We start from the raw sequence: 24,443 nt of genomic DNA on the forward strand, positions 1-24,443 counted from the left end.
TGTGTGTGTCAAAATGTCACCAAAACACACAGGAACCGGTCCAAAAGAGTAACACGGGGCCAACCCACTGGATCTGCAGATAGTGAGAATGGAAGTCCAAAAAAATGAAAATGAAAGGGATGAAAATAAATGGGTAACATAAAAAACACAATTGAACTAGAACAGTGGTCAGTCAGATGATACAGTTCAGATCCCATATAGTGTTCAGGCCATGTGGCTACCTGTCCCCAACTGAAAGATCCAGAAAGCTTCTCGGATCAATAATCAGTTTAGATATGAAGAGACTATTACTGATTTGAGAAGCATTCTGGATCGTTCATGATACAAAAGCAAAACCCTTTTCACAAAAAAAATAAAACCATTAAATATTCCTATTAGAAAACTATTAAAGCATTATTTAAAAGTATCCCTGAATAGAGGCTTTAAGAACCAGAAGGAAGTCCTCAGAATTGTGAAGTTGCAGAAAGTTAGTATAGTAACCAAGAAGCTCCCCTGATCATCTTACAAGCCCTGTACTGGAGACACAAATAGTCTCTATAGTGCAGGGATTTGGACGCCATTTACCCATAGCCCTGCTCTGCCTGCCGGAAATGACTCCCGCAGGCTGAAGTGAGCTGCAGGCTGCAGCCAGTGAGTTGGTGCAGCATCTACTAGCCAAAAGCCACTTCATAACCTGGGGTGTCCCACAATCCCCTTCCGTCTGTTGCACCAGGCGCCTCTGACAAGAATGTTACTACACACCTAGAATAACAACTCCATTAATGGGATAGGGAGTCTAGATGCACTGCCTTAGGCTACTTTTCTGATGCTGTGACTCCCGAGCTTTACAGTCATCTCAATCTCATATGTAATAGAAACAGAACAGTAGGAATAACATGCTAGCTTAGGGTTAGTGTACACTGACAACAGCAACAGAAGCTAGAGAAATTCATTTTTGACACGTGTTTAAAAAACTGTGTGTTTGAATAGCTTCATTGCTTTTCATGTCATTGCTTCATTCATAGCTTCATTGCATATTATTTACATTCAAGTGTTTCGTCACAATTATACATTATCAGTAAAGCACTTCAAATGCATTGAAACAGGACTGAAGTAAAAGAAAATTAAAATCATATTGCAAAGCTTATCAAAAGCAAATACAGTATGTATGTATATATATATATATACAGGATCTTCTCAAAAAATTAGCTTATTGTGATAAAGTTCATTATTTTCTGTAATGTAATGATAAACATTAGACTTTCATATATTTTAGATTCAAATACACACAACCGAAGTAGTTCAAGCCTTTTATTGTTGTTTTATCAGCAGATGGAAGCATGAAGTGCTCCAAAATCTCCTGATACATAGCTGCATTCACCCTGCCCTTGATAAAATACAGTGGACCAACACTAGCAGCTGACATGGCACCCCAGACCATCACTGACTGTGGGTACTTGACACTGGACTTCAGGAATTTTGGCATTTCCCTCTCCCCAGTCTTCCTCCAGACTCTGGCACCTTGATTTCCGAATGACATGTAAAAGTTGCTTTCATCCGAAAAAAGTACTTTGGACCACTGAGCAACAGTCTAGTGCTGCTTCTCTGTAGCCCAGGTCAGGCGCTTCTGCCGCTGTTTCTGGTTCAAAAGTGGGTTAATGCTTCCATCTGCTGAAAAGCTTTATGGAGATGAAGATTTCATTTTTCAGCACGACCTGGCACCTGCTCACAGTGCCAAAACCACTGGTAAATGGTTTACTGACCATGGTATTACTGTGCTCAATTGGCCTGCCAACTCTCCTGACCTGAACCCCATAGAGAATCTGTGGGATATTGTGAAGAGAAGGTTCAGAGACGCAAGACCCAACACTCTGGATGAGCTTAAGGCCGCTATCGAAGCATCCTGGGCCTCCATAACACCTGAGCAGTGCCACAGGCTGATTGCCTCCATGCCACGCCGCATTGAAGCAGTTATTTCTGCAAAAGGATTCCCGACCAAGTATTGAGTGCATAACTGAACAATTATTTGAAGGTTGACTTTTTTTTGTTTTAAAAACACCTTTTTTTTATTGGTCGGATGAAATATGCTAATTTTTTGAGATAGGAATTTTGGGTTTTCATGAGCTGTATGTCAAAATCATCAATATTAAAACAATAAAAGGCTTGAACTACTTCAGTTGTGTGTATTTGAATCTAAAATATATGAAGAGAGAGAGAGAGATGGAGAAAAGGAAATCCTATCTTGATGAAAGCGCAGGTGTCACTCGCTCAGCATTAAACATGAACTGGAAGCCAAATGTTCTAATGGTTTGAAGTCATTTCCATTCCAGTCTGGGAGAGAATTCATCATACACACGTAGAGTTATGTCTCCGCACTTGTAATATGCACTGACCAGTCTCGGGTGAAATTGAGAACACGCTACAGTTTTCCCTCTCCCCACTTGGCTCATATTCAGATGCATGTAACCAATGAAGTGTGACATTGTATTTCATCAACACATACACGCTCAGCGTACACCTCTCTGAAAATACATTTATCGAGGAGCGGTGACTTCGATCAAAATGAGGATGATGTGATCTCCTATCAGCATACAAACCAGAAATGGAAGAGTTGGCAAACGTAGGTCATTTGATACTGTGTGGACAACGAAAGAGGTCCCTATTCAAACACTTTCCTGTAAAGAGACATAAGGGTCCTGATTTTACTAAGGCTCTCCTGGGCTGGAGATAATCAAACAACACAGATGACCCAGCCAGGCTGACCTTGCTCTATTAAAAAATTCCTGCTAATAGGTGGCTAAAGTTTACATCCTTCATCTGTGTTACATCCTTCTTCTGGGTTACATATGGCCACCGGGAAGGTTGCTGAAAAGTTGCTGAAAGGTTATAAATGACTAAATGATTGTAACATTTAATATGTGGGGGTTTCAAACCCTTCGTATCCGATAGCAGGAATTATTTAATTGGTTGACTCACATTTTCCAAAGATGTCAGATCTGGAAAGCTGAAGTTGATTATTTTATTTTATTTTTTTTACATTTCAGCTAAAGGCCTAGGCACAGCACACTTGCAATTTAGGTCACTTGAAATGGTCCTTCAGGATCGTTTTGAGCGAGATTGGCAAAAAGGCTCTGGAAATTTGGACACAGATGCGCCACCATAGGCCATAATGTGAATTACAGTTATAGACGCGCTCAGACAGTAATTTGGGCACCGTCAAAAGACGGAGCCCAAATTACGATAAAGCAGTATAATTTGGCCACAAGAAATAGCTGGCAGCTGAATTACGTTTGCCCGTGAATCCATGGTGGCCTGAAGGGGGAATAGTAAATAACAAAACCAGGACTTTAGCAGGAGCAGGATAAGCCATTTTTCAGATTTGCCCTATGCCTAAATTTCCTGGTGCCTTAATTACATGAATGCCTTTTTGCGTACCTTTTCCAAGTGTGTACTAATCAACACAAGTCCTACCATGGAGTCACCTGAATCATTTGGTTCAGATGGCAGAATGTTGAGGAGGTGACAGTGGTGCATCCGAAATGGAGAAAATCATTGGGGCATGAATCGCTCCCATGCCGCCGTCCCCAGCCTTCTGTATTTCCGGTACCAGGCCCCGTAATTTCAGGCAGTCGTGGCCAGTCTGCTCAAGAGAAGTGCACTCTCTACGTATTTCTCCGGCGTCGAGAGTGCACTTCTCTTGCGCAGACTGGCCGCGAAATTATGGGACCCGGTACTGGCAATACAGACGGCTGAGGACAGCGGCGTGAGAGCGATCCATGCGCCTGGGGCTGGAGGACACCCCAGGAATGTATAAAACTTTTATTTGATAGCATATTTGATTTCCTTTAAGCTTAGTGAATTACCCCCATACTGTATATGCAAGATATAGCAAATATTTATTAGTAGGCTTGTTTGGGGCTAGAAGCTTTACTTCTTCTTTAACTACTGTGAAATCACAATTGTTTTTTCTCATTATTGACAGAGTTCAGAACTGGCGTGCAATTTTCTAGTTCAAAGCCTCTCTGTATAAAGAAGATGTTATTCAGCAGATCAGTAAACAATGCAAATTACAGGCCTCTGTAAAATCAAGCCATTTGACCCGTCTACTTCAGTACATTTAGCCTTCAAGAACACTGTAATAAATTAAAACTAATGTATTTACGCAAAAATCGGAAAATCTGACATATTGGAACATAACGTTGCTAATAAGCTCCAGCCATCACAAAGAAATACCATTAAATAAGTAGAAACACAATACTTTCATCTAATGATATGTATGTTCGGAAGCCAGAGCCTCGGTCTATATGAAAGGAAGACGGGGCTTGTGAACTCCTTTATAATTCAGGCTTTGAAGTTAAAATGACACGAACATGTGTTACAACTAGATAAAAATCCCACCAACGTTTCATGTCCCGTTCATGTTATAGACGTCATTTCTCCAGCTTCCACACATTCAAAAACAGTGATATAATTAGTGTGTTTTATGATCATATTAGCATTATCTACATACATCAACTGGAACATTTCTTTTTTTTCTTACTGAACAGGTTCATGTATTAAAAAAAAAAACACAAAAAAACTATAGCTGGCTGTAACTGGATAAGCTCACCTAAAATATATTTTTAACCACAAAACAAACATTTCCTAATCATATGCAAAGACTTAAAGAGAACCCGAGGTGTGTTTAAAGAATGTTATCTGCATACAGAGGCTGGATCTGCCTATACAGCCCAGCCTCTGTTGCTATCCCAAACCCCACTAAGGTCCCCCTGCACTCTGCAATCCCTCATAAATCACAGCCATGCTGTGAGGCTGTGTTTACATCTGTAGTGTCAGTCTCAGCTGCTCCCCCGCCTCCTGCATAGCTCCGGTCCCTGCCCCCATCCCTTCCCTCCAATCAGCAAGGAGGGAAGGGATGCAGGCGGGGACTGGAGTTCTGCAGGAGACGGGGGGAGCAGCAGACTGACACTATAGAGATAAACACAGCCAGCTCTGACAAGTTGTTTGTCAGCAGTGTGGCTGTGATTTATCAGGGCTTTGCAGAGTGCAGGGGGACCTTAGGGGGGTTTGGGATAGCAACAGAGGCTGGGCTATATAGGCAGATGCAGCCTCTGTATGCAGATAATATTCTTCAAACCCACCTCGGGTTCTCTTTAAGGTAGATTTACACACACCAGATAAATTGGTTGAAATGAACGCTGACCGACGATTGATTGGCATCGTTTAACAACCTCAAATGGCCGAGCTGTATAAATACATGAATGATTAAAGAAAGGAGGAAATAACAGAGAATGCAGAAGTGACGCCTGAAGTACTATTGAACTGTAAAAGGGGTCCGGTTGTTCTTGTAGGGACTAAATGAGAAAGTCAATTTTTTGAATAAATATTTTTCCAGTTGAAGGTCAATCTTTTGAATAAATATTTTTCCAGTTGAAGTTCAATTTTTTTGAATAAATATTTTTCCAATTGAACTGTCAGTTTTTTAAATAAATATTTTAACATCAATTTTTGGGAAAAATATTTTTCCAGTTGGACTGATGTCTGTATCTTTTGGAGGGGGTAACTGATTACCTCTCATTTACATGTTATGTTTTAAAGTTGAAACACCCATATATTTTGGGCGCCTACACCTCACCCTTCTTATTAACTGAAACAATCGATATCTGTACAAAAAGGAGCAATTCTGAACGATCAACTGTGGTGCATGCGCAGTACACAAGTTTGTTATACATTGTTGTTGTTTTTTCTTAAACAGAAGGTGTTTATTAAAAAGTTCAAAATATACATGTCAGGGTACAGTGTACATGCAGCATATCACAATAACAGAGTAGAAAGAAAAGAGCACATTTCTCATAGAGAAGTAGTTAAATGAATAATAGGGAACATTATATAAACAAGGGAGAAGGTATGGAATATTACCAGAAATGGTTACTGGGTGTTTTTGCAGGTATTATATATACAAAAATTACATAGAAGCATATATATATATATATATATATATATATATATATATATATATATAAATATATATATATATATATATATATATATAGACCAGAGTAGATTTACTCACACCGTTAACCATGAGACTTGTCAATCCATTTCTCCCAGATTCGGGAGAACTTGTGAGGTCTCCCTCTATTTTTGTAGACCAATTTTATATGGTAGTGCCTTATTCATTCTAGATTTCCAGTCAGCTAAGGATGGACAGGTAGGGGATAGCCATCTGAGAGCAATACATTGTTTAGCAGCAAACAACGTTTCAGTCATGAATGATCTGTCATATTTTGGGAAGTCTTCCTCAAAAATGTGCAAAATGCTGTCAACGGACACAGGGGACCCCATTCTGTCATGCGAAAATCTGAAAACCTGCCTCCAAAAATCAGCGATCGGAGGGCAGATCCAAAGTAAGTGCATGAAAGAGGCGTTAATGACAGAGCATTTAGGACAAACGTTGGCAGTGGTGGGTGAAAATTTAGCACTTTATGCAGGAGTTAGGTATGAGTGGTGGATAATATATCATTGTGTCATTTTTTCCCACTTAAACAGGGAGAGACTGAGCGGGACATTTAAACACAGTCCTCCCAGTCTTCCTCATCTAGCTCAAGACCCAGATCAGACCATTTGGATTGAGCTCGGGAAAGAACTGGGGATGAGATCTAGTTGATAAAAAGGGAGTAGAGATTACCAATGTGGTGTCTAATAGGACCATAATCATCACCATGATCATCAGGCGAAAAAATCAAACAGGATGGATCATGACCAACTCACAATAGCAGTCATTTGCTGCAATCGTTGAGTCAGTTGGTCTCGTCTTCACTACGATGATCGGTCAAAATAACATTAATCAGTCATTTTGTTAAGGTTCCAAGCAATTTTTATCTAATGTGTGTATGTAGCTTTAGTGGCAAAGAATGTTTTATCTTTATGTTATGGTAGTAGAAAAAGAAACAGAAATTGCTGGCACTGCAGAAACCATTCCACATCCAAAGGAGGAGGGGGAGAGGAGGGGGGAGCGCTGCACGGGGTCCGTTAAAAATGGCGCCAGTTATCGTAGTTAAAAAACGGCGCCCCATAGAGAACCACTATCGCTAGTTATTTTTCGTTTTTGACAGCTAAAAAATGGCGCCGGCTTTAAAAACGATATTTATCGTTTATATTTATATTTGTATTGCTCCCAAACGATATTTGCTTGCTTTGCTGCCGTTTGGAAAATATCTGCCCGCCGGCTTTAATGTTTAATAGCAAAACCCCTTAAAAGCTACAAACACCAAATTTGCAGGGAATGTTAAGAAGAAAATTGTGAACAAGAGGAAAAAAAAAATGTTTCAGAAAGACCTTATAGTTTTTGAGAAAATCGATTTTGAATATTCTTCTTCTGACCGTGGGAAAATTAAACGCCCGCCGATTTTAGCGGTTAATAGCAAAGCCCCTTTAAATGCCAGAAACACCAAATGTGTAGGGAATGTTAAGAAGAATAGTGGGAACACGAAGAAAAAAAAATTGTTCAAAAAGACCTTATATTTTTTGAGAAAATCGAGTTTAAATCTTCAAAGAGGAAATGTATCTATTTAAATCGCGTACTGACATTTCCATGGAAACTTTTTCCGCTATCCCAGCCTGCATGGGTTCACAATTTTCTTCTTAACATTCCCTGCAAATTTGGTGTTTGTAGCTTTTAAGGGGGCTTTGCTATTAAACATTAAAGCCGGCGGGCAGATATTTTCCAAACGGCAGCAAAGCAAGGGTTAAAACGATAAATATCATTCAGGCACGAAAAAAAAAAAGTTTTAAAACGATAAATTTCGTTCAAAAGGTCTGCACTATTTTAACCTTTAAAACGATAAATATCGTTTTAAACATATATCGGGCAGAAGGGGGCGCCATTTTTTTGCAGGCGCCATTTTTAACTAGACGCGCGCTACACAGCCCCAACAGAGGTATATGCAGAGTGTATCTTTGGCGTGCTCTGGCCAAGGTCACAGCATGATTTGAAAGAGGAGAAGAAAGCGCCGGCACTGCTGTCATACACTTTATTTCAACATAAATAAAATCATGCAAAGGCGTTATCCATGCAAATTGAAGAGGCACATACCGTGGGTGGCTGTGGGTGGTGCTGTGGGTGCGCGGTGGGTGCTCTGCACCCACAGCCACCCACGGTATGTGCCTCTTCAATTTGCATGGATAACGCCTTTGCATGATTTTATTTATGTTGAAATAAAGTGTATGACAGCAGTGCCGGCGCTTTCTTCTCCTCTTTCAAATGTTTTATCTTTGTAGAATCTAGAATCTCCCTCATTTCATCAATGCCAAATAAATGATTTTTAAAACACCTGGTAAGAAGCCCGTCACACTCTGATAAAGTTCTCAAGGGGTAGGTGAAATGCATCAAGGCGGGGCAAGACAAGGCCCACTATATTACGAAGCACTCCATTTGAATCAGCAGACCCTTACCGATTTGCATGTTAACAAGCTGATCCAGCAGAGTGGCATGAGCAGCCACAAGGAGGACTTTGCTGTGCAGTGTATGGTTGTTTGCAAAAGCACTAATAGTCTGTGGCCACTGTCCATGCAGCAGATACAGCCCTGCCTGTGAGTGCGGAGGCAAAGATTCTCCCAGTAAAATATTGTGCATTTACTTTATCGGCACAACAGTCTACTGCCTGGTGAACTTGTGGTTATTCTCTTGGACACGTCCATACTGTCAGATGTGAACAGTTCTATGGATGCGTGAGACCATTAAGTATCTTTTCATGTAGTCTGGTGTTTTGGAAGCTTATCATTCCACTGACTCACAGCAATCACCCCGTGTCCCTGAAAGATTACCAAACGGAAGTAAATCTGGTACCAGTGTATGCATGGGCTGGTGTGGTTGGTTGGGTGTGAGTGCAGGGGATAGATAAAAAAAAGGCAACGGTTTAAATTTTTTGGATAAGAACTCTCTCAGACTGTAAGAAGCGCTGTATCCTTCAGTAGAGTCAATGCTCCTTTTTTAGTTGATATACAAGGAGTAAAATTGTGGGATTCTAAATTTTTTTTTAAATGGTAATTTTGAGGATTAGGAGGCTATCCAATATAAAATATATAATATCCAATTATTTATCTCATCAGTTTATTTTTTGACTCAGGTTTCCTTTAACCCCCTTGCCGTTCCAATCATGTCGGCAAAGGGGCAGCGCAGCACTTTTTTTTTTTTTTTAAATCATGTAGCTAGCCTAGCTCTGGCTACCTGATAGATGCTGAGCAGCGGCATCCCCCCACCCACTCCGATCGCCTCCGGTGATCTGAGCAAGCAGGAAATCCCGTTCAGAATGGGATTTCCTGCTTGGCTTCCCCCATCGCCATGGCAACGATCGCGATGACATCATCAGCATCATGGACGTCGGGACGACAGAGGGAGTCCCGATCCACCACTCAGCGCTGCCTGGCACTGATTGGCCAGGTTACGCAAGGGGTCTTGGGGGGGGCGTGGCTCGGCGAATCGGCGGGTAGCGGCATCAATCGCTTACTACACGCAGCTAGCAAAGTGCTAGCTGCGTGTAGAAAAAAAATTGCAAAAATCGAGCAATCCTCCTGCGCAGGTTAGTTACCCCGAGCTCAGCTCGGGATAACCGGCAAGGAGGTTAAAGTCAATGGGAACTTAACATTAAACAGATACTTACCTAAGAAGAGGGAAGGCTCTGGGTCCTATAGAGCAGGGCTTCCCAACCCTGTCCTCAAGTACCACCAACAGTGCATGTTTTGCAGAAAACCACAAACATGCACAGGTGAGTAAATTAGTGTCTCAGCAGAGCTGACTAACTACCTGTGTGGATTTCCACAAAACATGCACTGTTGGTGGTACTTGAGAACAGGGTTGAAAAGCCCTGCTATAGAGCCTTACCGCTCCTCTCTTGGTCCCTTTGTTGCAGTGCTGCCCCCACCCCGTTTTAATCCCCTACCGGAGTAGGCTTCAGAAGTCGTCGGGACTCAATTGCTCCCGGAGACAAGTGCAAGAGAGAGCATGCTCGCGCAGGCGCAGAACAGAGCTGCCCATCTTTGGGGCACTTTTGACTCCTGAAGCCTCCTTCGGTGGCAGAAAGCAGTATTTGACCAATTTGGTAGAATACCTCTACCTGGGGAGCCAGCGCTGAAATAAGGGATCCATGAGAGGAGCGGGTAGACTTTATATGTCCCAGAATCTTCCCTCTTCTTAGGTAAGTATATGCTTGATTTTTTTTTTTAGAAGTTCCCATTGACTTTAAGACCTGCTAACCTTACCTTATGCAAGAGTGAGTCACTTTTACCACCAATGAAAATGCAGTAGCTGGAACAGTCAAACTTTAAAGTATTATCATTTTAAACACATCATAATAATTAGATTGCCAATGTATATTCATCCGTGATATACACAAACATTTCAATATCAAGTAATTATTTTTTTTTGGGGGGGGGGGGGGGGTTATGAGAGCTGATGCATCCACATTTTCAATTTAAATGCAAATATTTTTAATGGTTCGCTTAGAGTTTTCTGTGTTTTCCGTTTGTGGCTGAGTAAAAAAGAAAATATATAAGAGAAGTCCTTTCTTTTTGAAAATATACGCGGAAAACAAATGTCGGTTTTCACAGTGAATGGGCAGATTAACGTCCGCTTGCTGCCTAGCTGCACCTTGTATTGTAGTTTTCATTTTAAATTCAGTCCACCGATTCACATTTTTAAACCAATTCAACATTCTGCAGAACATAACAGTACAGTTTAACCCTCCTGGCGGTCTAATAAATTTCGCCAGGAGGCAGCGCAGGAGTTTTTTTTTTCTTTATTTTTTTTAAATCATGTAGCGAGCCCAGGTATCCCCCCGCCCGCTTCGATCGCCTTCGGCGATCTCCAATCAGGAAATCCTGTTCAAAGAACGGGATTTCCTGGAGGGCTTCCCCCGTAGCCATGGCGACGGGGCAGGATGACGTCACCGACGTCGTGACGTCATTGGGAGTCCCGATCCACCCCTCAGCGCTGCCTGGCACTGATTGGCCAGGCAGCGCACGGGGTCTGGGGGGGGGGTCCGTGCGGCACGACAGATAGCGGCGATCGAGCACGGGGCGGCGGCAATCGGTGTGCTGACGCAGCTAGCAAAGTGCTAACTGCGTGCAGCAAAAAAAAAAATTAAGCAGATCGGCCCAGCAGGGCCTGAGAAAACCTTCTGCACAGCTTACCCAGAACTACGTTCGGGGTTACCGCCAGGAAGGTTACATTGGAAAATTGGCAAGAATATATGGGGGTAGAGTCATTATTTTATTTGTTGTCAAATGGACATCTTAGCTCAGTTTGGTATAGGCAAGACCTGAAACCAATTATTATTTTTCCCTCTTGAAGAGAAACCGTGACCAAGAATTGAACTTCATCCCAATCAGTAGCTGATACCCCCTTTTACATGAGAAATCTATTCCTTCCTCCCGCAATCTTCACCTTGTGTGGCGCACCTCTGCTTGAACAAGAGTCAGAGTAACCTCTACCTGGTTACACCTCGGTCAACTCGGAACAATTTGCATATCTGTGATCATCCCTAGTACTTACTACATTAGATTGTTTCCCACTCTCGCATCGCATAAAGATATTAACATTAAACTTTTTTTTCCAGCAGCAGAGATGATCAATGATTTGCACAATTTTCTGACTTAGATTACATTCTTTGTAATTTTTTTTTTTGTATTGGAAGTTTTGGCCAATCAAAGAAGCATCTACCTGCCTACACCCAGGCCTTACTGAACATGGTATAGGGACTGAAGGCCGTAAGGCAATGGTACCACCAGATCTCACAAATAATACAGGCAGTAATCGCAGTTTAACAGTTCCAAGTCATACTCAGATATCAGAAGTCAATCACAATCGTAAGTGATCTCAAAGTCAGCAAGTCAAAGGTCATACAGATAGGATCAAATGAATACAGAGATGAGAAGAGAGAGTGGTGAGGCAGGCAAGAGTCGGTACAGGCAGCAGACAATAGAAAGGTCAATGTACAGGCAAAGGTTCAGACAAATATCAAAGTAATAGAAAGCTTAGCAAGGAATTCCCAACAGTTAGCTCAAGCGTCTTAACACTATCACAGTCAAAAAGCTACTGCTGCTGCCTTCAGCCTTAAAAACTCAAGGCCTCCAATCAGGAAGCTTCTGTGCACTAGCTATCCAATGGACACTAGACTTGCCTACAGTGACTGACTCAGCATAGTAAGTCCCTTCCAGGTTTGTTGCCGGTGCCTGGTAACCACAATAGAGATCCGTCCATGTGCGCACGCGGGAGAGGCACTGCTCCTCTACCATGAGCCACGCACCCATCCATGCCGGCTCGGCTGACTCATCGCTGGAACAAGGATGAAGTGAGATTGTGAAACCACCGTTAACCACTCTGAAGACATGATTAGGGCTGAGTGATGTTTGGGTGTCTGGTCACTCTCCAAGGAGTAGAGGTTGCTACCCCTGCACTAGGCCATAACTAATAAAACTAGCTAGGAGGCACCCCAAACACTTTCTGCTATCTATACAATGATATCAATTAAATATAAGGGAAGGAGGGGGGGGGGGGGACTTACCTCTATAAAAAATATTGGTAAATCTACAAATTGTATGAAGCCCTCAGACAAAATGTTTCATGGAATTCATTACTTCTTCAGGTCCTTGCTAGCTTCAACATGTGAAATGGCTCTACTAGCACCTCATGTGTTTTAATTAAGATATTCAAAGGAAGGAAGAGAGGAAAGCAGGCACTATCTAGATGGTGCACTTTATTCAGGTAGCTTGTTGCAATGGTACAGCATGGGCAGCATTTTCAATTTTCAAATGAGATGCAGTGCGGTGGCTGGGTGAGTCATGGGATGAGACTTTCTCTATGGCAGTTTAGTGTCTGAGGGACGCTTGCTCATGTGTGGTCTACGACCAGATTAACTTTTGCATGTTGATTTACCTCCAACAGAGTGCTATGGACTTTCTTTGCTTGTTGAAATACACTTGGTAGAACTAAACCCAGAACTTCCTCTCTGTTCTAAAAGATTAGCCAAAAAGTGATAACCTTTATGGTAAAAAAAAAAAAAAATCTTCATTAGAATTTATGGAAATCCGAAAAAAACAAACAAAAAAAACCCTGAAGTTTTACTAGGTTTCACGTTTGCAGAAGACACTCTATAAAAGGGTTAAGCATTAGTATTTACTATATGGAGAGCTGTCTTGGCAGAACTCTCCTGCAGTCTGTTCACAATTGCTGATAAGAACTAATTTGACAATTTTTTTTCTGTCTAAACCAACACACAACACAGAGAAGTGAATTTCTTCAGCAACTAAATGTGGAATAAAGACTTTTTATTGTGTGCTGGGCAAGAGCTCTGGTATGCTTGAACACCACTAACCACCCAGGAGACATGTAGGCCAGATCTGTGTTAGAATCAACAGGTCAAATGGCTCTGCTGGCATCTTACGCCTTTTAATTAATATAATTTCATAGATAGCAAAGAATATTGTTGGAGAGCCTCCTAGCCAATTCTATATGATGTTATTTTGAAAAAAAAAATTAAAAACTGCTAACCCTGGGTCGTTGTTACATGCTGTATGTTTTTATGAATACATTTTGGGGGTACATAAGAAGACTAACATTTTCTTTACCTGTAGTTTTCATTTTAAAAAATAAATCACGACCGTGGCAGACTGCGAAATTACAAATGCACATACTGTGCAATCATTAGAAGACAGACCAGAACCCCCCACCCCCTTTCCTTCTCTTCCCACATCCACTAGAGGATTTAGGATACTGACTGCCTTTTACTAATATATGGATATCGATTCAACTGTACCAACAAAGGAGATCTTCTCATCTTCATTCGGATGAATTATGTATTTCTGTGATTTCTACACTCCTCTGTAATGTTATATATTTATTTTGTCGGATGAAGAATTCCAAAGCCACATTGTTAGTATTCATACAATTTAAACATGATTACAATATGAATTTGAAACCTCACCAGGCTGGCATGCATATGAAGTTCCTGGGAGAATAGCCGCAATGACCCGCAGTCCTTTGCTGAATGCGATTCAGTTAAATCAGCTTTGTTTACCCCGAGCTATTCTCTGCGACTCTTTATTTTTCCAGCTGCCTTAATTATCTTCCCAATCAACAGTTTAGTTTTATCCCTTTTACAGTCGCTGACTTTTCTACATCTGCTTTTAAAGGGAATCTATCAGGAGCATTAAAAGGAAACCTGCTGTCGCAAGAAAGGCGTAGGTGGAGCAATAAAGGAAACCTGCTGTCGCAATAAAGACATAGGTGACATTGTAGACCTTGTTCTTGACCTTTTAGCTGCCTGACTGTGATCTTCCTCCTTCTGTGTTCATGGCTTCTTGGTGACTGAGCTGCAGGAAGGATGCAAATATGGAAGAGGGCTTCAAAGCATGTCATGTGATATGCAGAAACCCCGAGGAGCTGAACGGAGGTATGAGTCTGCATCACTGAAAACAGGTAACAGCCAGTGGTTCCTGCACTGCTCTGCATCAGGGGTGCTTGGATACCCCTTTTTAAAATCAGAATTGATTCGGATACCCAGATATCCGGATCCGAATCGGATATCCCAATCCAAACTTATTCGGTATCCGAGTAAACTTGGATATCCGAACCCAATATCCTGGATATCCGGCCGGATTCGGATATATATCATAGAGTACCGGAAGTGACCTGAAAATGGCTTAAAATGCTTCCAAAAGTCTCTTCAAATGGCAAAAAAAAACTTTCGGAGGGGTCTCTCTCTCTCTCTGATTTTTGCCATATAAATGATTTTGGCTTCTGCTCGGATATCTGAAGAAACTATCCGCCCAGATTTCAGATTTCAGATGGGAAATCCGAGTTTGCTCGGATAGTCTATTCAGATTTTAAAAAATATCCGACTTGCTATTCAAAGTTTGGATAGTGGAAAAGGTTCAGATTATCTGGGTAGTTCGGATATCCAAAATCTTGCTGAGCACCACTGCTCTGCATATTGCATAGGATGCATTTACTGCTAATATCTAGGGGACACAAATGCTATCTAATACTCATTTCGGGGCAACAAACGCTACCTTATACCTAATACTAATATTGGAGTGAGAAGTACAAGTGACACCTAATAATATTCACCTAGCTTATACCAAATACCAACAACTGGTGAGACCGAAGACTGGAATAAATCCAGGAGGGCATTACTTATCAAGTGTAGATCCCCCCCCCCCCCCAACATTATTGTCAAAGTTAAAAACATACAATGATTACACTGGATTGAGTACTTGGAGCACTTGAGTACTTACTCAAAGTCAGGCCAGTTGCACAAGTCTTCTATCTAAAATGATCTGGCCAGCTATGCAAAATATAGCTTGATGATGTGGTTGTAGACTTGCATAGACAAAGGATGCAAAGCTTGAGGTGGAAATCTGCAGCAGGGATGATTGGAAAACTTAATAGCTATGGGCTTCTTGGGCCTTAATGCCGCAAAATAGTACAGGTATTCCAGCCTCCTGGAGTTTATGGGAAGGAACTGCCACTTACTGTCCCTTCAACATTCAGACTTGACAGTAGGCTTAGTCCTCCACATACCCTTCATCAACTAGGCTTTAGTGGTTGTGAAAAACATACAGCCACTAACCTTCTTCCAAAAGGTCCATTTGTGATAGGTTGTAACCCAGCCTGTCTATCTTCTGAGCAGTCCAAAATAGAGCCTAGTAACATATAGTACATCCTCAGATATAAGATGAGAAATGTAGGTTTGACACAATAAAGAAAGGTACAGGGTTCGACTTGTACACAAGTCAGAACCACATTTCTCATCTTATAGCCAGGATGGAGTGTGGCCACCTCTGAGAAAAGGAAAAAAGGCTGGGTCTTGACCTGGATTTAGGCCAATGCCAGTTTATTGTGTGTACCACAGTACAGAGCACGACATTTCAACCCATGCATATCACAATAAACTGGCATTGGCCTAAATTCAGGTCAAGACCCAGCCTTCTTTCTTTTTTACTGTGGATTGCAAACTTTAGTAGATACTGGTGGTGACTGGTTGACTCCCTGGTCCTGTAATTAGTCGGATTGCAGGATTGGGTTACTTTGTTTCTTGGGGTGGCCACCTCTCTCTCTCTCTCTCTCCAATGCCAAACAAGTTCAATTAGAAGCCACCAACCAATTCCAACTTGGCGTCCTCTCTTCTATTTCTCATGCCTGTCTGCCTGCATCAGTGTACCACTGGCTCCCAATGTCCCACTGATGAATGCAGACCAGGGTGAGTGAGGAACAGATGAGCACATGCAGTGCGGGAAGACGTATGTGGTTTCCTCTGTGGCTCACTCTGCTTTTAATTATATTATCGGGATAGAGAATAGTAATAATAATTATTATTAACTACAAAGCAAAATTCAAACTCATCACTAGTCGAGTATATATGGTAATCTACACTGGAAATAGAGAATGACCCATAAAACATATATGTGATGTTACTGCGTGGCAGGAAGATGAGTAAAGAAAAAATTGTGAAGTCCTGTGACTGCTCAAATGTAATTTCCAAGTGTGAAGGAGGGGTCCTGCATCACAAGCTAGTGACTACCAGTCCAATAACCTTCAAAGAAGCAGTAAGACCTAGTTTACACTACAAAACGCAACCGCTAAGCGCTTAGCAATTGCAATTTTGCAAAGCGATTTTCAAAGCAATTTTTGCACATTCCTGTAAGAAAAATCGCTCTGAAAATGGTACAGGGAGCTTATTTTTTATTTAATTACTATCAAAATGCTGCTGTGAGAGCACTCTCACATGGTGACACTGCTTTAGAGCTTTGCCATAGTGTGAACCAGCCCTAACTGAGGAGATGTCGTCGTTTTGATTTCAGAATGAAGCGCTTATGTCATTTTTATTCCTGATTCGAACGAAAGGTATTTGCAAACCAATTTTGCATGTCGTTTTATGAGGTAACATCGTTAAAGAGTGGGTGACTTTATTATATATAATGTTCCAATTTTTATGTACAGTGAGTATACATGCGGGCACCATAAGGAGGTGGCATATGTTCAAGCTGATTTACAGACAGCTGCAAAGAAAACTAAGACAAACTAGAAGTAGCTGCCTACAGGGGCCAATCAGATTTTTTCCTGTCAAGCGAAGCAATTAAACAATTATTGTAATTGTTGCTCTGGGCAACTGCTGTGCACTTTCTACAGTTTCCTTTGCACCTGTCTCTGCAAATCACATCCAGTGCCTTGCAGACGCCCCGAGCTTAGCTAGAAGCCTTTAGAAACCACTTATGTAACTTCCTGCTTTATGGAAATATAGAAGGCCGGATTTATACTTTTTGTGTCCTAGGCCAAGTGTGTAATGACTCCCCTTCCTTGTGCAGCAGCTCCCCTCCCATTCCATGAATAGCCCCCTTTTCCATGTGTAACATCCACGTGCTGCAACACCTCTCTTTCATGAAAAGCTCCCTTGGATATTCGCTTCCTTTTTTTTCCATGTACTGCTCCTTATTTGCAGCCTCCACTTTCTTATGTATCAACCTCTTTGTCATGACCAGGCGCTCCCCGGCTGCAGGCACCCAAGGCCTGGGCCTTTGTGGCCTTTCCAGAAATCTGGCCCTGACTTCCTGCTTAAAGTAGGATGATTTGGGAAGTGGTTTGTGTTCTACTACTTGGCAATATGGAGGTTTGACAAGAGCTATCTGTGGTGCAGTAGAGTTATCAATGGTGTGGCAGTTGACTGCGCAATAAGCCCTATAGCCTAAAGGTGTCCACACACGATACAATAAAATAATCCGATTTTACGGCAATTGGATAAATACGATCGGATCTCCCGAAAAAAATCGAAAGCTTTTTTTTTTTTATTTGACTGAAAAATCAGATCAGATCTCCCGTTTTTTTAGATTTTTATTGATCTGAAATGTTTCTTCAATTTTTGTAAAGGTTGCATGGTGTGTGGTAGAATGGATTAAGAAATGGAGAAATGTGTTCTACTTGATAAACCACACCTGTCCTGATTTAGTCAGATCAACTACTATGAGCTGTGCCAAAAATGTGTGAGGACCTCGGCCCTTAACCAGCTTAGCGGTATGGACGAGGTCAGCTCGTCCATGACCGCCTCGCTGGATTGCTCTGGCCCTGGTGGGCTGATTTTTATAATTTTTTTAAAACACACAGCTAAAACTTTGCTAGCTGCGTGTTTATACCAATCGCCGCCATGCACCTCCGATGCACCACTACCCGCCGCGCAACAGGCCCCCCCAAGACCCCGTGTGCAGCCTGGCCTATCAGCGCCAGGCAGCGCTAAGGGGTGGATCGGGACTCCCTCCGATGCCATGACGTGGATGACGTCATCCCGATCGTCGCCATGGAGACGGGGAAGCCGTTCTGAACGGGGTTTCCTGTGTGCTCTGATCGCCGGAGGTGATCTGAAGGGGTGGGAGGATGCCGCTGCACAGCCGCTATCATGTAGCTAGTGCTAGGCTAGCTACATGATTTAAAAAAATAAAAAATAAACAAAAATGTGCAGCGCCGCCGCCCTGGCCGTTGTAATAGATTTCCAGGGTGGTTAAGGACTGGCGTTGGAGAGTTCTGGATTGCATGATCACCCTGAGGGCTCATTCACACTACAGGCATTTTCGGCCTTTCTTCAAGCGCAGGTGAAGAAAGGCCGAAACCAATTTATGCGGCTCACAAAAACAATTTATGCGGCGATTGCATTTGCATTTTTTAGATTAAATACATTGCATTTATTCTTTTCCGGGTCAAAGAGTTCACTTCCTGACTTGCGTCAGGGAGTAAATCTTAAAACCCCTCTGGAAAAGCTTCAATCACCGCATGTCTCCATGGCAACAGAACGTCACATGATGTGATGTCAGTACGCTGGCGCATCACAACGTCACATAATGTGATGTCCTGTAACCATGCAGATGTGACGGTGATTGAAGGTGAGTTTCAAATTCCCCACTGCCCACTGGGAGGGAAGGGAGAAGAAAGGGGATCCGGCTGGGCCATAGTTTGCCCAGCACTGTGCTAGACAAAATAAGATCCAGGGAAGAGAGTACTGTTCTTGTCCTTGTCCCATCCACCTGAAGCCACTCCATCATCTGTTCCATCGTCCTTCCTTCCCCTCCATAGTAACAGCATGCATGCTTAGCTTTAACCTCATGATATATATTTTTACAGCACTCGGACCCCAAACTATCCACCGAAGAATTGAGTCCCGATCCCTACAGGTGATATTCATTGTACATGTATATACACTAAGGGCTTTTTCACATTGAGGCGGTGCAGTGTGGTAAATTTACTGCACCCCACCACAGCCTAATGTTAATCTATGGGGTAGTTCATACTACGTACGTTGTGGTACGCTGAGCCAGAAGTGCCCTATCTTGCGCGCGGACATACCTACTTTACTGTGCGGCTCCTGCAGCGACCTGCGTCAGACCAGAAATCATGTACGTCTATAGGAATGCGTGGGTTTAAAAAAAATGCCACCGTTTTTTGGGTTGCGCATGTGTGGAAGCATATTTCACCAACACGTTTATGTGCATGTCATCAATTACCAAACAGGAAGTGAGCATCACTTCCTGTTTGGCCGGATGCCAGACGGGGATTACCACGTACTAACTAAAGCCTGTTTTTGGCAGTGCGGTGACCAGTGCCGCCAATCTGCAGTGAGAAGCCGGCCTGAAGGATAATTAGTTATAAAATAGTTACTCCTATATAAATAAATAATAATAGTTGGGTGCTAATAACTTTTATGTGTGTTCCATGAAAAGGCAATAAAAAGTCTGATCAGATCTTAAACGTTTTTTGATGTAAAATTAGCGTACATCTGCAGTCTGTAAGGACAAAATAACATCTGCAAAACAGACTGGAAATAATCTGTATGGTAGAGCGTGTAGATGACTGTGTAATTTAGTCATGTATGGTTGGCAACTTGGTAAATATCCTGAAATGTAAACACATTGTTGATGGGATTTGCTGCATTAGCCTGCAGTAAGCCTGCTGAAAATTAATAGTCTAAGAATACACAGAGCATGTTCTGCATGTATTATGTGCAGCAGAAGGACAGAAACTTGATAGTCTTCTGCTCTAAAGAGAAGGGGGATGTATAACACCAGATGAAAGCACTGTCTACTGCTAGTTTCAAGCAGTGAAAGGGTACCTCAAGTGACGCGTGAGGGCTGAAACCCACTAGAGCGATTGTGTGAGCATTTAGTGAGTAGATTCAAAATGCTACTGATTTCCCTAAACACTCAGCTAATGTTATTGAATGGGCCAAATTCCACTAGAGTGATTGCGATTAGCAAAATCGCAAATGCAGAACATGCAGCATTTTTGAACGTTAGTGTTTATGCAACGTAAAGTATATAAATGCTGGCATAATCGCTCATGAATAGCTATACAGAGCGATTTTCCAACCTTTTTAAAATTACAGTCCTGGCCAAAAGTTTTGAGATTGTCAAAAATATTAGTTTTCACAAAGTTTGCTGCTAAACTGCTTTTAGATCTTTGTTTCAGTTGTTTGTGTGATGTACTGAAATAGAATTATAAGCACTTCATAAGTTTCAAAGGCTTTTATTGACTCCACACATGAATGGTGGCAGGTGTGAGCACATCTGCACGCACAGTGAGGCCAAAATTTTTGGAAGATGGCCTGGTGTCAAGAAGGGCAGCAAAGAAGCCACTTCTCTCCCACAAAAAAAATCAGGGACAGATTGATCTTCTGCAGAAAATATGGTAAATGGATTGCTGAGGACTGGGGCAAAGTCATATTCTCCGATGAAGCCCCTTTACAATTATTTGGAGCATCTGGAAAAAGGCTTGTCATGCCAACAGTAAAGCATCCTGAGACCATTCATGTGTGGTGTTGCTTCTCATCCAAGGGAGTGGGCTCACTCACAATTTTGCCAAAAAACACAGCCATGAATAAAGAATTGTACCAAAACACCCTCCAACAGCAACTTCTTCCGACAACCCAACAACAGTTTGGTGAAGAACAATGCATTTTCCAGCACGATGGAGCACCGTGTCATAAGGCAAAAGTGATAACTAAGTGGCTCGGGGACCAAAACGTTGAAATTTTGGGTCCATGGCCTGGAAACTCCCCAGATCTTAATCCCATTGATCATCAATCCCCTTCTTATCTTACCCCATTTAGATGGTCTGTTTGTATTAAGGCATCTTAATGACGTATTTATGCTTGAAAAAAATATCTGTTTTTCCTTTTGATGTTGCATGTATGTAAGCTGTCTGTACCACCAGCTTGCAAACTAACAGGATATAAACCTGACGAAGGCTGCAAGGCCGAAAGCTTGTTTATTCTTATTCATTTGTAGTTAGCCAATAAATGGTATCATCCTGATTTAAAACTTCTTGTTAATCCCATTGAGAACTTGTGGTCATTCTTTAAGAGGCGGGTGGACTTAGCAAAACCAACTAATTCTGAGAAACTCAAAGAAGTGATTATGAAAGAATGGGTTGCTATCAGTCAGGATTTGGCCCAGAAGTTGAATGAGAGCATTCCCAGTCGGATTGCAGAGGTCCTGAAAAAAAAGGGCCAACACTGCAAATACTGACTCTTTGGATAAATCTCATCTAATGGTCAATAAAAGCCTTTGAAACGTCTGAAGTGCTTATAATAATATTTCAGTACATCACATAAACAACTGAAACAAAGATCTAAAAGCAGTTTAGCAGCAAACTTTGTGAAAACTAATATTTTTGACAGTCTCAAAACTTTTGGCAAGGACTGTACTGCACACTGTAAAAAAATTAAAATTAACTGAAAGGACCAATTAGAATTAAAACACTAATTGCTACACAATCGTTGGCAAAACGCTTACACTTTTTAAAATCGCTACCAAAATCACCAGAAAACACTCATGAAATTGCTTACAAAACGCTCAATAAAAACGCTAGCGATAGCGATTTATTGTGGGTTCCAGGCCTGACACAATGAATTATACAGGTGTATCTACAATTCCAATCACACATAGAACTAGGCTGCTAAAAGACAACTGAAGCGAGAGGAATATGGAGGTTGCCATATTTATTTCCAATCCCAGTTGCCTGGCTATCCTGCGGATCCTCTACCTCTAATATTTTCAGCAATAGACCCTGAACAAGCATGCAGCAGATCAGGTGTTTCTGACATTATTGTAAGAGCTGACAAGATTAGTTGCAGGCTTGTTTCTGTTGTTATTCAGACACCGCTGCAGCCAAAAAGATCAGCAACGCTGCCAGGCAACTGGTATTGTTTAAACAGAAATAAATATGGCAGCCTTCATATTCTTCTTACTTTAGTTGTCCTTTAAGGCTTAATTCAATAAAATGATGCTCTGTGTGGCTAAGAAACACTTCTGAGTACAGGGAACAGACAAAAAAAAAGGTCAGTCGATCAAGATGTGTCTGTGTGGGAGCTAAAAAATGAATAAAGTTACTAAGCATCTAAAATAGCTTTTATTCTCTTTAAATATACCTTACTGTAGGAAAAACTACGACCTCATAGAGCGCTTACCTCTTACGATTATACTGGTGGACTTTTTCGCTGGATTGCCGACATTGTTGTTGGCAACACAGCTGTATGTTCCATTATCCTCTGAAGTGATGGATGGTATGGTAAGTGTGCCACCATTTAGCACTGCTTTTTCTGGGAGATTTCCAGAAGATCTAACCCAAGTCAGTGTTGGCGTGGGTTCTCCGCCTGTCGTTACACACGTTAACGTTATTGCTTCACCTGGATTCACGACAATGGGATCATCCACCAGCAGCTTTATGGATGGTGATGCTGAAAATTGAGACAAAGAAGAAAGATTAGAACATCAATTTTTATTGACACTTTTTTTATCATTGAAATTGTAGGTTGTTTTCACATTTGTAAAGCAGTTAACATAAAAAGGGTCTCATTAACTTAGTCATCACTTGGCTGCTGAAGACCACTGGAGATGTTAAAGGACAATTGAAGTGAGAGGGTTATGGAGGCGGCCATATTTATTACCTTTTAAGCACTACTAGTTGCCTGGCAGCCCTGCTGATCCTCTGCCTCTCATACTTTTAGCCATTGACCCTGAACAAGCATGCAGCAGATGAGGCGTTTTTGCCATTATTGTCCGATCTGATTTTAGCTGCATGCTTGTTTCTGGTGTGATTCAGACACTACTGCAACCAAGTAGATCAGTATGGCTGCCAGGCAACTGGTGTTTAACAGGAAATAAATATGTTAGCCTCCATATTTTTCTCACTACAGTTGTCCTTTAAACAGAGACATGTTCACATATGTGCAAGCTTCCATGTACTGTACATTTCAGTGGAGCCTGTGGAGCCTAATTACCATATGTTTTGGAATATAAGCCTTTCCAGAATATAAGACGCACCTAGAATTAGAGGTAAAAAAAAAATCAGGGATGAAAAGAAAAATACTAAACCTGGTGTGTCTATACTTTATGGGCACCTTATGGACCATTAGACTACACTGCACTACACTAGACTAGACTATGCACTACACTAACCCCTGCTGCCCCTACCAGTTACACTACAATACATTACACTGCCCTACACTGCACTGCACTACACTAGACTACACTGCACTACACTACACTACACTAGACTAGACTATACACTACACTAACCCCTGCTGCCTCTACCATTTATACTACACTATGTTACACTGCACTACACTAGACTACACTGCACTGCACTACACTACACTAGACTAGACTAGACTATACACTACACTAACCCCTGCTGCCACTACCATTTATACTACACTATGTTACACTGCACTGCACTAGACTACACTAGACTGCACTACACTAGACTAGACTAGACTATACACTACACTAACCCCTGCTGCCACTACCATTTATACTACACTATGTTACACTGCACTGCACTAGAGTACACTAGACTGCACTACACTAGACTAGACTAGACTATACACTACACTAACCCCTGCTGCCTCTACCATTTATACTACACTATGTTACACTGCACTGCACTAGACTACACTTCACTGCACCACTACACTAGACTAGACACTACTCTATGTTACACTGCACTACATTAAACTAGACTACACTACGCACTACACTACACTAGACTAGACTACACACTACACTAGTATATATAGTCCAGCTTCTCCAAGCATTCCTCTCCTCTCTTCCGGCATTTTCCAATACAGCTGTACACAGCAGTCGCCTGCCACTGTACACCTCTGGGTCCTCCAACCCGCGTTGCCTCCATACTTCCGCAGTGGTACAGCTACTGTTACACTGTAACACCAGTGGCGTACATGCTACGGGGTCACGTCAAGTGCTCCCTGCACAACATTTACCGTATATTCAAGCACACCTTTTTTCCCGCAGTCTTGGGGAAGAAAAAGTGGCTCTTATATTGAGAAAAATATGGTATGTGTAGAGAGTTACACAAGTATGAAATTCCCTGCAGATCATGCGTGTATTGCAGGCCGGCCAGGATG

General features: G+C 41.9%; 1 protein-coding gene across 3 annotated transcripts in view; it reads right to left on the reverse strand.

Annotated features, from left to right (window-relative positions):
- MDGA2 (MAM domain containing glycosylphosphatidylinositol anchor 2) overlaps positions 1-24,443 on the reverse strand; it is a 1,075,710-nt gene that overhangs the window by 313,409 nt on the left and 737,858 nt on the right. For all 3 annotated transcript variants that reach the window (XM_068254164.1, XM_068254163.1, XM_068254165.1), the window contains exon 6: positions 22,485-22,754. In XM_068254164.1, coding sequence (XP_068110265.1) covers positions 22,485-22,754 — 270 coding nt within the window. The remainder of the gene's footprint in view (positions 1-22,484; positions 22,755-24,443) is intronic.

This window comes from Hyperolius riggenbachi, chromosome 9, assembly GCF_040937935.1.
Source record: "Hyperolius riggenbachi isolate aHypRig1 chromosome 9, aHypRig1.pri, whole genome shotgun sequence".
Taxonomy (NCBI): domain Eukaryota; kingdom Metazoa; phylum Chordata; class Amphibia; order Anura; family Hyperoliidae; genus Hyperolius; species Hyperolius riggenbachi.